The sequence below is a fragment of the Carcharodon carcharias genome, chromosome 15 (assembly GCF_017639515.1).
Source record: "Carcharodon carcharias isolate sCarCar2 chromosome 15, sCarCar2.pri, whole genome shotgun sequence".
Lineage (NCBI taxonomy): Eukaryota > Metazoa > Chordata > Chondrichthyes > Lamniformes > Lamnidae > Carcharodon > Carcharodon carcharias.
This window is the reverse complement of record NC_054481.1, coordinates 111,207,601-111,223,082: the sequence shown is the minus strand read 5'-3', so window position 1 is coordinate 111,223,082 and position 15,482 is coordinate 111,207,601. Positions and strand designations below refer to the sequence as shown.

At 43.0% G+C, this 15,482-nt stretch overlaps 1 protein-coding gene across 1 annotated transcript; it reads left to right on the top strand.

The window, feature by feature from the left end:
* The first annotated feature begins 3,593 nt into the window (after positions 1–3,593).
* On the top strand, positions 3,594–13,795 carry LOC121288455 (mucin-2-like). Its single transcript, XM_041206987.1, has 2 exons — positions 3,594–13,591; positions 13,678–13,795. The coding sequence occupies exons 1-2, from the start codon at positions 3,594–3,596 to the stop codon at positions 13,793–13,795; spliced, it is 10,116 nt and encodes a 3,371-aa protein (XP_041062921.1).
* The last annotated feature ends 1,687 nt before the right edge of the window (positions 13,796–15,482 follow it).

Genomic DNA, 15,482 nt, shown 5'->3' with positions numbered 1-15,482 from the left:
TGGTGTCTTCAGCAGAGACAACGTCACCAACACCACCGGTGTCATCTATACCTGAGGCTTCATCAGAAACCCATCCAAGAATAACAAAAACCTCAGTAAACACTGAGGTGTCATCAGGAGTGTATCCTACACCCACTCAAGTCTCTGCGGTAACAGTGTCTTCATCAGAGACACATCCAACAACAATACTACCATCATCAAATGCAGCATCCTCATCAGAACCCCATTCAAAATCACAAGGCACATCAGTAACTGATTCTACATCAGAAATCAGTCATTCAACAGCGAAAGTGTCACCCATAACTGAGGCTTTTTCACAATCTCATCCAACAGGGACACAAATATCATCCAAGACTGAGTATTCAACACAAACCATGCCAGCAACATCACAAGTGTCATCTGTAACTGAGACTTCATCAGCGCCCCACACAACAGTGACACAGCCTTCAGTAATTTCCAAGTCATCAGCTGAAACGCAACCACCAAACTCTTCAGTATCACTGGTAACTGAAACTTCATCGAATACCCAACCAACAATGACACCATTATCATCCACAATGGAATCTTCAGCAGAGACAACTTCACCAACACCACTGGTGTCATCTATGACTGAGACTTCATCAGAAACCCATCCAACAATGACAGACACGTCAGAAAATACTGAGGTGTCATCAGGAGTGCATTCTACACCAACTCAAGTCTCAGCAGTAACATTGTCTTCATCAGAGACACATCCAACAACAATAATACCATCATCAAATGCAGCATCCTCATCAGAAACCCATTCAGAATCACAAGACACATCAGTAACTGCTTCTACATCAGAAATCAGTCATTCAACAGCTGAGGTGTCACCCACAACTGAGGCTCCTTCACAATATCTTCCAACATGGACACAAGTATCATCAGAAACTGAGTTTCCAACAGAAACCAGGCTAGCAACATCACAAATGGCACCTGTGACTGAATTGTCTTCAGAAACCAGTTCAACAACAGCACACATCTCATCTATAACTGAGTCTTCATCAGCGCACCACACAACAATGACACAACCTTCAGTAGTCTCCATGACTTCAGCAGCAACACACTCTCCAAACTCTTCAGTATCACTGGTAACTGAAACTTCATCGAAAACCCAACCAACAATGACACCATTATCATCCACAATGGAATCTTCAGCAGAGATGACTTCACCAACACCACAGGTGTCATCGATGACCGAGACTTCATCAGAAACCCATCCAACAATGACAGACATGTCAGTAAAGACTGAAGCGTCATCAGGAGTGTCTCCTACACCAACTCAACTCTCAGCAGTAACAGTGCCTGTATCAGAGACACATCCAACAGCAATACAACCATCATCAAATGCAGCATCCTCATCACAAAACCATTCAAAATCACAAAGCACATCGATAACTGCTTCTACATCAGTAATGCGTCATTCAACAGCTGAAGTGTCACCCATAACTGAGACTTCTTCACAACCTCATCCAACAAGGACACAAGTATCGTCAAAAACTGAGTTTTCAACAGAAACCAGGCCAGCGACTTCACAAATGTCACCTGTGACTGAATCTTCACCAGACACCAGTTCAACAACAGCACACATGTCATCTTTCACAGAGTCTTCATCAGCACCCCATCCAACAATGATACAACCTTCAGTAATTCCCAAGTCTTCAGCAGAACCACACCCACCAAACTCTTCAGTATCACTGGTAACTGAAACTTCATCGAAAGCCCTACGAACAATGACAGCATTATCATCCACAATGGAATCTTCAGCAGAGACGACTTCAACAACAACACAGGTGACTGAAACTTCATCAGAAGCCCATGCAACAATGACAAAAACATCAGTAAAGACTGAGGTGTCATCAAGAGTGTATCCTACACCAACTCAAGTCTCAGCAGTAACAGTGTCTTCATCAGAGACACATCCAACAGCAATACAACCATCATCAAATGCTGCATCCTCATCAGAAGCCTATTTAGAATCACAAGGCACTTCAGTAACTGCTTCTACATCAGAACTCAGTCATTCAACAGCTGAAGTAACACCCATAACTGAGGTTTATTCACAATCTCATCCAAGAGGGACGCAAGTATCATCAAAAACTGAGTTTTCGACAGAAACCAGGCCAGCAACATCACAAATGTCACCTGTGACTGAATCTTCATCAAAAACCAGTTCAACAACAGCACACATCTCATCTTTAACGGAGACTTTATCATTGCCCCACCCAACAATGACACAACGTTCAGTTGTCTCCAAGTCTTCAGCAGAACCGCATCCACCAAACACTTCAGTATCACTGGTCACTGAAACTTCTTCAAAATCCCAACCAACAATGAAACCATTATCATCCACAATGGAATCTTCAGCAGAGACAACTTCACCAACACCACAGGTGTCATCTATGACTGAGACTTCATCAGAAACCCTTCCAACAATGACAAAAACATCTGTAAAGACTAAGCTATCAACAGGAGTGTCTCCTACACCAACTCAAGTCTCAGCAGTAACACTGCTTCCATCAGAGACACATCCAACAGCAATACTACCATCATCAAATGCAGCATCCTCATCAGAAACCCAATCAGAATCACAACACACATCAGTAACTGCTTCTGCATCAGGAATCAGTCATTCAACAGCTGAAGTATCTCCCATAACTGAGGCTTCTTCAAAATCTCATCCAACAAGGACACAAGTACATTCAAAAACGGACTATTCAACAGAAACCAGGCCGGCAACATCGCAAGTATCACCTGTGACTGAATCATCTTCAGAAACCAGTTCAGCAACAGCACACATCTCATCTATAACTGAGACTTCATCAGAGCCCCAAACAATAATGACACAACCTTCAGTAGTCTCCACGTCTTCAGCAGAACCGCACCCACCAAGTTCTTCAGTATCACTGGTAACTGAAACTTCATCAAAATCCCAAACAACAATGACACCATTATCATCCACAATGGAACCTTCAGCAGAAACGACTTCACCAACACCATCGGTGTCATCTATGACTGAGACCTTATCAGAAACCCATCCAACAATGACAGACACGTCAGTAAAGACTGAGGTGTCATCAGGAGTGTATCCTACACCCACTCAAGTCTCAGCAGTAACATTGTCTTCATCAGAGACATATCCCACAACAATACAACCATCATCAAATGCAGCATCCTCATCAGAAACCCATTCAAAATCACAAGGCACATCAGTAACTGATTCTACATCAGAAATCAGTCATTCAACAGCTGAAGTGTCACCCATAACTGAGGCTTCTTCACAATCTCATACAACAAGGACACAAGTACCATCAGAAACTGAGTTTTCAACAGAAACCAGGCCAGCAACATCACAAATGTCACCTGTAACTGAATCTTCATCAGAAACCAGTTCAACAACAGCACACATCTCATCTTTAACTCAGACTTTATCAGCGTCCCACCCAACAATGACACAACCTTCATTAGTCTCCAAATATTCAGCAGAACCGCATCCACCACACTCTTCAGTGTCACTTGTAACTGAAACTTCTTCAAAATCCCAAACAACAATGACACCATTATCATCCACAATGGAATCTTCAGCTGCGACAACTTCACCAATAGAACAGGTGACTGAAACTTCATCAGAAACACATGCAACAATGATAAACACATCTGTAAACACTGAGGTGTCATCAGAAGTGCATCCTACCCCAACTCAAGTCTCAGCAGTAACATTGTCTTCATCAGAGACATATCCCACAGCAATACAACCATCACCAAGGGCAGCATTCTCATCAGAAACCCATTCAGAGTCACAAGGCACATCAGTAACTGCTTCTACTCCAGAAATCAGTCATTCAACAGCTAAAGTGTCACCCATAACTGAGGCTTCTTCACAGTCTCATCCAAAAAGGACACAAGTACCATCAGAAACTGAGTTTTCAACAGAAACCAGGCCAGCAACATCACAGGTGTCACCTGTGACTGAATCTTCATCAGAAACCAGTTCAGCAACAGCACACATCTCATCTATAACTGTGAATTCATCAGAGCCCCAACAAATAATGACCCAACCTTCAGTGGTCTCCACATCTTCAGCAAAACCACACCCACCAAGTTCTTCAGAATCACTGGTAACTGAAACTTCATCAAAAACCCAACCAACAATGACACCATTATCATCCACAATGGAATATTCAGCAGAGACGACTTCACCAACACCATCGGTGTCATCTATCACTGAGACTTTATCAGAAACCCATCCAACAATGACAGACACGTCAGTAAAGACTGAGGTGTCATCAGGACTGTATCCTACACCAACTCAAGTCTCAGCAGTAACATTGTCTTCATCAGAGACGCATCCAACAATAATAGAACCATCATCAAGGGCAGCATCCTCATCAGAAACCCATTCAGAATCACAAGGCACATCAGTAACTGCTTCTAAACCAGAAATCAGTCATTCAACAGCTGAAGTGTCACCCATAACTGAGGCGTCTGCACAGTCTCATCCAACAAGTACACAAGTGCCATCAGAAACTGAGTTTTCAACAGAAACCAGGCCAGCAACATCACAAATGTCACCTGTAACTGAATCTTCATTAGAAACCAGTTCAACCACAGCACACGTGTCATCTATAACTGAGCCTTTATCAGAGCCACACCCAACAATGACGCAACCTTCTGTAGTCTCCAACTCTTCAGCAGAACCGCACCCAACGAACACTTCAGTATCACTGGTAACTGAAACTTCATCGAAATCGCAACCAACAACAACACCATTATCATCCACAATGGTATCTTCAGCAGAGACGACTTCAACGACACCACAGGTGCCAACTATGACTGGGACTTCATCAGCAACCCATCCAACAATGACATCATTATTATTCACAATGGAATCTTCAGCTGAGACAACTTCACCAACAGCACAGGTGACTGAAACTTCATCAGAAACCCATGCAACAATGATAAACACATCAGTAAACACTGAGGTGTCATCAGGAGTGCATGCTACCCCAACTCAAGTCTCAGCAGTAACATTGTCTTCATCAGAGACGCATCCAAAAATAATAGAACCATCATCAAGAGCAGCATCCTCATCAGTACCCCATTCAAAATCACAAGGCACATCGATAACTGCTTCTACATCAGAAATCAGTCATTCAACAGCGGAAGTGTCACCCATAACTGAAGCTTCTTCACAATCTCATCCAACAGGGACACAAGTCTCATCAAAAACTGAGTTTTCACCAGTAACCAGTCCGGCAACATCACAAGTGTCGCTTGTCACTGAATCGTCATCAGAAACCTACCCAGCAAACATATCTGTGTCATTGGTAACTGAATCTTCATCAGCAATGCATACAAAAACAAGAGAAGTATCCTCAGTGACTGAGTCCTCAGAAGAACCCACTGCAACAACAGCAGAACTGTCGTCGATGAATGAGACTTCATCAGGATCCCATCCACCAACAACGCACACATCCCTGAAAACTGAACCATCGGCAGAAACCAATCCGACAATGACATACATGTCATCAATAACTGAGTCTTCATCAGAAACTAAAACACCAACACAAGCATCATCAACAACTCTGCCTTCATCAGAAATATACACCAAACCAACACAAGTGTCAGCAGTAACAGTGTCTTCATCAGAGACACATCCAACAACAATACTACAATCATCAAATGCAGCATCTTCATCAGAAACCCATTCAAAATCACAAGGCGCATCAGTAACTGCTTCTACATCAGAAATCAGTCATTCAACAGCAGAAGTGTCACCCATAACTGAGGCTTCTTCACAATCGCATCCAACAAGGACACAAGTACCCTCAGAAACTGAATTTTCAACAGAAACCAGGCCAGCAACATCACAAGTGTCACCTGTAACGGAATCTTCATCAGAAACCAGTTCAACAATAGCACACATCTCATCTATAACTGAGTCTTCATCAGAGCCCCACCCAACAATGACACAACCTTCAGTAATCTCCAAGTCTTCAACAGAATCGCACCCACCAAACTCTTCAGTATCACTGGTAACTGAAACTTCATCAAAAACCCAACCAACAATTACACCATTATCTTCCACAATGGAATCTTCAGCAGAGATGACTTCACCAACACCACAGGTGACTGAAACTTCATCAGAAGCCCATGCAACAAAGATAAACACATCAGTAAACACTGAGGTGTCATCAGGAGTGCATCCTACCCCAACAGAAATCAGTTCAACAACAGCACACATCTCATCTTTAACTGAGTCTTCATCAGAGCCTCACCCAACAATGACACAACCTTCAGTAGTCTCCAAGTCTTCAGCAGAACCACGCCTACCAAACTCTTCAGTATCACTGATAACGGAAACTTCATCAAAAACCCCACCAACAATGACAGCATTATCGTCCACAATGGTATCTTCAGCAGAGCCGACTTCACCAACACCACCGGTGTCATCTATGACTGAGACTTCATCAGAAACCCATCCAACAATGACAGAGACATCAGTAAAGACTGAGGTGTCATCAGAAGTGTATCCTACACCAACTCAGATCTCAGCAGTAACATTGTCTTCATCAGAGACATATCCCACAACAATAGAAACATCATCAGATGCTGCATCCTCATCAGAAACCCATTCAAAATCAAAAGGCACATCGGTAACTGCTTCTACATCAGAAATCAGACATTCAACAGCTGAAGTGTCACCCATAACTGAGGCATCTTCACAATCTCATCCAACAATGACACAAGTACCATCAGAAACTGAGTTTTCAACAGAAACCAGGCCAGCAACATCACAAGTGTCACCTGTAACTGAATCTTCATCAGAAACCAGTTCAACCACAGCACACGTGTCATCTATAACTGAGCCGTTATCAGAGCCACACCCAACAATGACACAACCTTCCGTAGTCTCCAACTCTTCAGCAGAACCGCACCCAACGAACACTTCAGTATCACTGATAACTGAAACTTCATCAAAATCCCAACCAACAACAACACCATTATCATCCACAATGGTATCTTCAGCAGAGACGACTTCAACAACACCACAGGTGTCACCTATGACTGGGACTTCATCAGTAACCCATCCAACAATGACACCATTATCATCCACAATGGAATCTTCAGCTGAGACAACTTCACCAACAGCACAGGTGACTGAAACTTCATCAGAAACCCATGCAACAATGATAAACACATCAGTAAACACTGAGATGTCATCAGGAGTGCATCCTACCCCAACTCAAGTCTCAGCAGTAACATTGTCTTCATCAGAGACGCATCCAACAATAATACAACCATCATCAAGGGCAGCATCCTCATCAGAAACCCATTCAAAATCACAAGGCACATCAGTAACTGCTTCTACACCAGAAATCAGTCATTCAACAGCTGAAGTGTCACCCATAACTGAGGCTTCTTCACAGTCTCATCCAACAAGGACACAAGTACCATCAGAAACTGAGTTTTCAACAGAAACCAGGCCAGCAACATCACAGGTGTCACCTGTGACTGAATCTTCTTCAGAAACCAGTTCAACAACAGCACACATCTCATCTTTAACTGAGTCTTCATCGGAGACCCACCCAACAATGACACATCCTTCAGTAGTCTCCAAGTCCCCAGCAGAACCGCACCCACCAAACTCTTCAGTATCACTGGTAACTGAAGTTTCATCAAAAACCCTACCAACAATGACACCATTATTGTCCACAATGGAATCTTCAGCAGAGACGACTTCACCAACACCATCGGTGTCATCTATGACTGAGACTTCATCAGAAACCCATCCAACAATGACAGACACGTCAGTAAAGACTGAGGTGTCATCAGGAGTGCATTCTACACAAACCCAAGTCTCAGCAGTAACAGTGTCTTCATCAGAGACACATCCAACAACAATACTACCATCATCAACTGCAGCATCCTCATCAGAACCCCATTCAAAATCACAAGGCACATCGATAACTGCTTCTACATCAGAAATCAGTCATTCAACAGCGGAAGTGTCACCCATAACTGAAGCTTCTTCACAATCTCATCCAACAGGGACACAAGTCTCATCAAAAACTGAGTTTTCACCAGTAACCAGTCTGGCAACATCACAAGTGTCGCTTGTCACTGAATCGTCATCAGAAACCTACCCAGCAAACATATCTGTGTCATTGGTAACTGAATCTTCATCAGCAATGCATACAAAAACAAGAGAAGTATCCTCAGTGACTGAGTCCTCAGAAGAACCCACTGCAACAACAGCAGAACTGTCGTCGATGAATGAGACTTCATCAGGATCCCATCCACCAACAACGCACACATCCCTGAAAACTGAACCATCGGCAGAAACCAACCCGACAATGACATACATGTCATCAATAACTGAGTCTTCATCAGAAACTAAAACACCAACACAAGCATCATCAACAACTCTGCCTTCATCAGAAATATACACCAAACCAACACAAGTGTCAGCAGTAACAGTGTCTTCATCAGAGACACATCCAACAACAATACTACAATCATCAAATGCAGCATCTTCATCAGAAACCCATTCAAAATCACAAGGCGCATCAGTAACTGCTTCTACATCAGAAATCAGTCATTCAACAGCAGAAGTGTCACCCATAACTGAGGCTTCTTCACAATCGCATCCAACAAGGACACAAGTACCCTCAGAAACTGAATTTTCAACAGAAACCAGGCCAGCAACATCACAAGTGTCACCTGTAACGGAATCTTCATCAGAAACCAGTTCAACAATAGCACACATCTCATCTATAACTGAGTCTTCATCAGAGCCCCACCCAACAATGACACAACCTTCAGTAATCTCCAAGTCTTCAACAGAATCGCACCCACCAAACTCTTCAGTATCACTGGTAACTGAAACTTCATCAAAAACCCAACCAACAATTACACCATTATCTTCCACAATGGAATCTTCAGCAGAGATGACTTCACCAACACCACAGGTGACTGAAACTTCATCAGAAGCCCATGCAACAAAGATAAGCACATCAGTAAACACTGAGGTGTCATCAGGAGTGCATCCTACCCCAACAGAAACCAGTTCAACAACAGCACACATCTCATCTTTAACTGAGTCTTCATCAGAGCCTCACCCAACAATGACACAACCTTCAGTAGTCTCCAAGTCTTCAGCAGAACCACGCCTACCAAACTCTTCAGTATCACTGGTAACGGAAACTTCATCAAAAACCCCACCAACAATGACAGCATTATCGTCCACAATGGTATCTTCAGCAGAGCCGACTTCACCAACACCACCGGTGTCATCTATGACTGAGACTTCATCAGAAACCCATCCAACAATGACAGAGACATCAGTAAAGACTGAGGTGTCATCAGAAGTGTATCCTACACCAACTCAGATCTCAGCAGTAACATTGTCTTCATCAGAGACATATCCCACAACAATAGAAACATCATCAAATGCTGCATCCTCATCAGAAACCCATTCAAAATCAAAAGGCACATCAGTAACTGCTTCTACATCAGAAATCAGACATTCAACAGCTGAAGTGTCACCCATAACTGAGGCATCTTCACAATCTCATCCAACAATGACACAAGTACCATCAGAAACTGAGTTTTCAACAGAAACCAGGCCAGCAACATCACAAGTGTCACCTGTAACTGAATCTTCATCAGAAACCAGTTCAACCACAGCACACGTGTCATCTATAACTGAGCCGTTATCAGAGCCACACCCAACATTGACACAACCTTCCGTAGTCTCCAACTCTTCAGCAGAACCGCACCCAACGAACACTTCAGTATCACTGATAACTGAAACTTCATCAAAATCCCAACCAACAACACCATTATCATCCACAATGGTATCTTCAGCAGAGACGACTTCAACAACACCACAGGTGTCACCTATGACTGGGACTTCATCAGCAACCCATCCAACAATGACACCATTATCATCCACAATGGAATCTTCAGCTGAGACAACTTCACCAACAGCACAGGTGACTGAAACTTCATCAGAAACCCATGCAACAATGATAAACACATCAGTAAACACTGAGATGTCATCAGGAGTGCATCCTACCCCAACTCAAGTCTCAGCAGTAACATTGTCTTCATCAGAGATGCATCCAACAATAATAGAACCATCATCAAGGGCAGCATCCTCATCAGAAACCCATTCAAAATCACAAGGCACATCAGTAACTGCTTCTACACCAGAAATCAGTCATTCAACAGCTGAAGTGTCACCCATAACTGAGGCTTCTTCACAGTCTCATCCAACAAGGACACAAGTACCATCAGAAACTGAGTTTTCAACAGAAACCAGGCCAGCAACATCACAGGTGTCACCTGTGACTGAATCTTCTTCAGAAACCAGTTCAACAACAGCACACATCTCATCTTTAACTGAGTCTTCATCGGAGACCCACCCAACAATGACACATCCTTCAGTAGTCTCCAAGTCCCCAGCAGAACCGCACCCACCAAACTCTTCAGTATCACTGGTAACTGAAGTTTCATCAAAAACCCTACCAACAATGACACCATTATTGTCCACAATGGAATCTTCAGCAGAGACGACTTCACCAACACCATCGGTGTCATCTATGACTGAGACTTCATCAGAAACCCATCCAACAATGACAGACATGTCAGTAAAGACTGAGGTGTCATCAGGAGTGCATTCTACACCAACTCAAGTCTCAGCAGTAACAGTGTCTTCATCAGAGACACATCCAACAACAATACTACCATCATCAACTGCAGCATCCTCATCAGAACCCCATTCAAAATCACAAGGCACATCGATAACTGCTTCTACATCAGAAATCAGTCATTCAACAGCGGAAGTGTCACCCATAACTGAAGCTTCTTCACAATCTCATCCAACAGGGACACAAGTCTCATCAAAAACTGAGTTTTCACCAGTAACCAGTCCGGCAACATCACAAGTGTCGCTTGTCACTGAATCGTCATCAGAAACCTACCCAGCAAACATATCTGTGTCATTGGTAACTGAATCTTCATCAGCAATGCATACAAAAACAAGAGAAGTATCCTCAGTGACTGAGTCCTCAGAAGAACCCACTGCAATAACAGCAGAACTGTCGTCGATGACTGAGACTTCATCAGGATCCCATCCATCAACAACACACACATCCCTGAAAACTGAACCATTGGCAGAAACCAATCCTACAATGACATACATGTCATCAATAACTGAGTCTTCATCAGAAACTAAAACACCAACACAAGCATCATCAACAACTCTGCCTTCATCAGAAATATACACCAAACCAACACAAGTGTCAGCAGTAACAGTGTCTTCATCAGAGACACATCCAACAACAATACTACAATCAACAAATGCAGCATCCTCATCGGAAACCCATTCAAAATCACAAGGCACATCGGTTACTGCTTCTACATCAGAAATCAGTCATTCAACAGCAGAAGTGTCACCCATAACTGAGGCTTCTTCACAATCGCATCCAACAAGGACACAAGTACCCTCAGAAACTGAATTTTCAACAGAAACCAGGCCAGCAGCATCACAAATGTCACCTGTAACGGAATCTTCATTAGAAACCAGTTCAACAATAGCACACATCTCATCTATAACTGAGTCTTCATCAGAGCCCCACCCAACAATGACACAACCTTCAGTAATCTCCAAGTCTTCAACAGAATCGCACCCACCAAACTCTTCAGTATCACTGGTAACTGAAACTTCATCAAAAACCAAACCAACAATTACACCATTATCTTCCACAATGGAATCTTCAGCAGAGATGACTTCACCAACACCACAGGTGACTGAAACTTCATCAGAAGCCCAAGCAACCATGATAAACACATCAGTAAACACTGAGGTGTCATCAGGAGTGCATCCTACCCCAACAGAAACCAGTTCAACAACAGCACACATCTCATCTTTAACTGAGTCTTCATCAGAGCCTCCCCCAACAATGACACAACCTTCAGTAGTCTCCAAGTCTTCAGCAGAACCACACCTACCAAACTCTTCAGTATCACTGATAACGGAAACTTCATCAAAAACCCCACCAACAATGACAGCATTATCGTCCACAATGGTATCTTCAGCAGAGCCGACTTCACCAACACCACCGGTGTCATCTATGACTGAGACTTCATCAGAAACCCATCCAACAATGACAGAGAAATCAGTAAAGACTGAGGTGTCATCAGAAGTATATCCTACACCAACTCAGATCTCAGCAGTAACATTGTCTTCATCAGAGAAATATCCCACAACAATACAACCATCATCAAATGCTGCATCCTCATCAGAAACCCATTCAAAATCAAAAGGCACATCAGTAACTGCTTCTACATCAAAAATCAGTCATTCAACAGCTGGATTGTCACCCATAACTGAGGCATCTTCACAATCTCATCCAACAATGACACAAGTACCATCAGAAACTGAGTTTTCAACAGAAACCAGGCCAGCAACATCACAAGTGTCACCTGTAACTGAATCTTCATCAGAAACCAGTTCAGCCACAGCACACATGACATCTATAACTGAGCCTTTATCAGAGCCACACCCAACAATGACACAACCTTCCGTAGTCTCCAACTCTTCAGCAGAACCGCACCCAACGAACACTTCAGTATCACTGGTAACTGAAACTTCATCGAAATCCCAACCAACAACACCATTATCATCCACAATGGTATCTTCAGCAGAGACGACTTCAACAACACCACAGGTGTCACCTATGACTGGGACTTCATCAGCAACCCATCCAACAATGACACTATTATCATCCACAATGGAATCTTCAGCTGAGACAACTTCACCAACAGCACAGGTGACTGAAACTTCATCAGAAACCCATGCAACAATGATACACACATCAGTAAACACTGAGGTGTCATCAGGAGTGCATCCTACCCCAACTCAATTCTCAGCAGTAACATTGTCTTCATCAGAGACACATCCAACAACAATACTACAATCATCAAATGCAGCATCCTCATCGGAAACCCATTCAAAATCACAAGGCACATCGGTTACTGCTTCTACATCAGAAATCAGTCATTCAACAGCAGAGGTGTCACCCATAACTGAGGCTTCTTCACAATCGCATCCAACAAGGACACAAGTACCCTCAGAAACTGAATTTCTAACAGAAACCAGGCCAGCAACATCACAAGTGTCACCTGTAACGGAATCTTCATTAGAAACCAGTTCAACAATAGCACACATCTCATCTATAACTGAGTCTTCATCAGAGCCCCACCCAACAATGACACAACGTTCAGTAATCTCCAAGTCTTCAACAGAATCGCACCCACCAAACTCTTCAGTATCACTGGTAACTGAAACTTCATCAAAAACCAAACCAACAATTACACCATTATCTTCCACAATGGAATCTTCAGCAGAGATGACTTCACCAACACCACAGGTGACTGAAACTTCATCAGAAGCCCATGCAACCATGATAAACACATCAGTAAACACTGAGGTGTCATCAGGAGTGCATCCTACCCCAACAGAAACCAGTTCAACAACAGCACACATCTCATCTTTAACTGAGTCTTCATCAGAGCCTCACCCAACAATGACACAACCTTCAGTAGTCTCAAAGTCTTCAGCAGAACCACACCTACCAAACTCTTCAGTACCACTGATAATGGAAACTTCATCAAAAAACCCACCAACAATGACAGCATTATCGTCCACAATGGTATCTTCAGCAGAGCCGACTTCACCAACACCACCGGTGTCATCTATGACTGAGACTTCATCAGAAACCCATCCAACAATGACAGAGACATCAGTAAAGACTGAGGTGTCATCAGAAGTATATCCTACACCAACTCAGATCTCAGCAGTAACATTGTTTTCATCAGAGACATATCCCACAACAATACAACCATCATCAAATGCTGCATCCTCATCAGAAACCCATTCAAAATCAAAAGGCACATCAGTAACTGCTTCTACATCAGTAATCAGTCAGTCAACAGCTGAATTGTCACCCATAACTGAGGCATCTTCACAATCTCATCCAACAATGACACAAGTACCATCAGAAACTGAGTTTTCAACAGAAACCAGGCCAGTAACATCACAAGTGTCACCTGTAACTGAATCTTCATCAGAAACCAGTTCAACCACAGCACACGTGTTATCTATAACTGAGCCTTTATCAGAGCCACACCCAACAATGACACAACCTTCCGTAGTCTCCAACTCTTCAGCAGAACCGCACCCAACAAACACTTCAGTATCACTGATAACTGAAACTTCATCGAAATCCCAACCAACAACACCATTATCATCCACAATGGTATCTTCAGCAGAGACGACTTCAACAACACCACAGGTGTCACCTATGACTGGGACTTCATCAGCAACCCATCCAACAATGACACCATTATCATCCACAATGGAATCTTCAGCTGAGACAACTTCACCAACAGCACAGGTGACTGAAACTTCATCAGAAACCCATGCAACAATGATACACACATCAGTAAACACTGAGGTGTCATCAGGAGTGCATTCTACCCCAACTCAAGTCTCAGCAGTAACATTGTCTTCATCAGAGACACATCCAACAACAATACTACAATCATCAAATGCAGCATCCTCATCGGAAACCCATTCAAAATCACAAGGCACATCGGTTACTACTTCTACATCAGAAATCAGTCACTCAACAGCAGAGGTGTCACCCATAACTGAGGCTTCTTCACAATCGCATCCAACAAGGACACAAGTACCCTCAGAAACTGAATTTTCAACAGAAACCAGGCCAGCAACATCACAAATGTCACCTGTAACGGAATCTTCATCAGAAACCAGTTCAACAATAGCACACATCTCATCTATAACTGAGTCTTCATCAGAAACTAAAACACCAACACATGCATCATCAACAACTCTGCCTTCATCAGAAATATACACCAAACCAACACAAGTGTCAGCAATGACAGTGTCTTCATCAGAGACACATCCAACAACAATACTACAATCATCAAATGCAGCATCTTCATCAGAAACCCATTCAAAATCACAAGGCACATCAGTAACTGCTTCTACATCAGAAATCAGTCATTCAACAGCAGAAGTGTCACCCATAACTGAGGCTTCTTCACAATCGCATCCAACAAGGAAACAAGTACCCTCAGAAACTGAATTTTCAACAGAAACCAGGCCAGCAACATCACAAGTGTCACCTGTAACGGAATCTTCATCAGAAACCAGTTCAACAATAGCACACATCTCATCTATAACTGAGTCTTCATCAGAGCCCCACCCAACAATGACACAACCTTCAGTAATCTCCAAGTCTTCAACAGAATCGCACCCACCAAACTCTTCAGTATCACTGGTAACTGAAACTTCATCAAAAACCCAACCAACAATTACACCATTATCTTCCACAATGGAATCTTCAGCAGAGATGACTTCACCAACA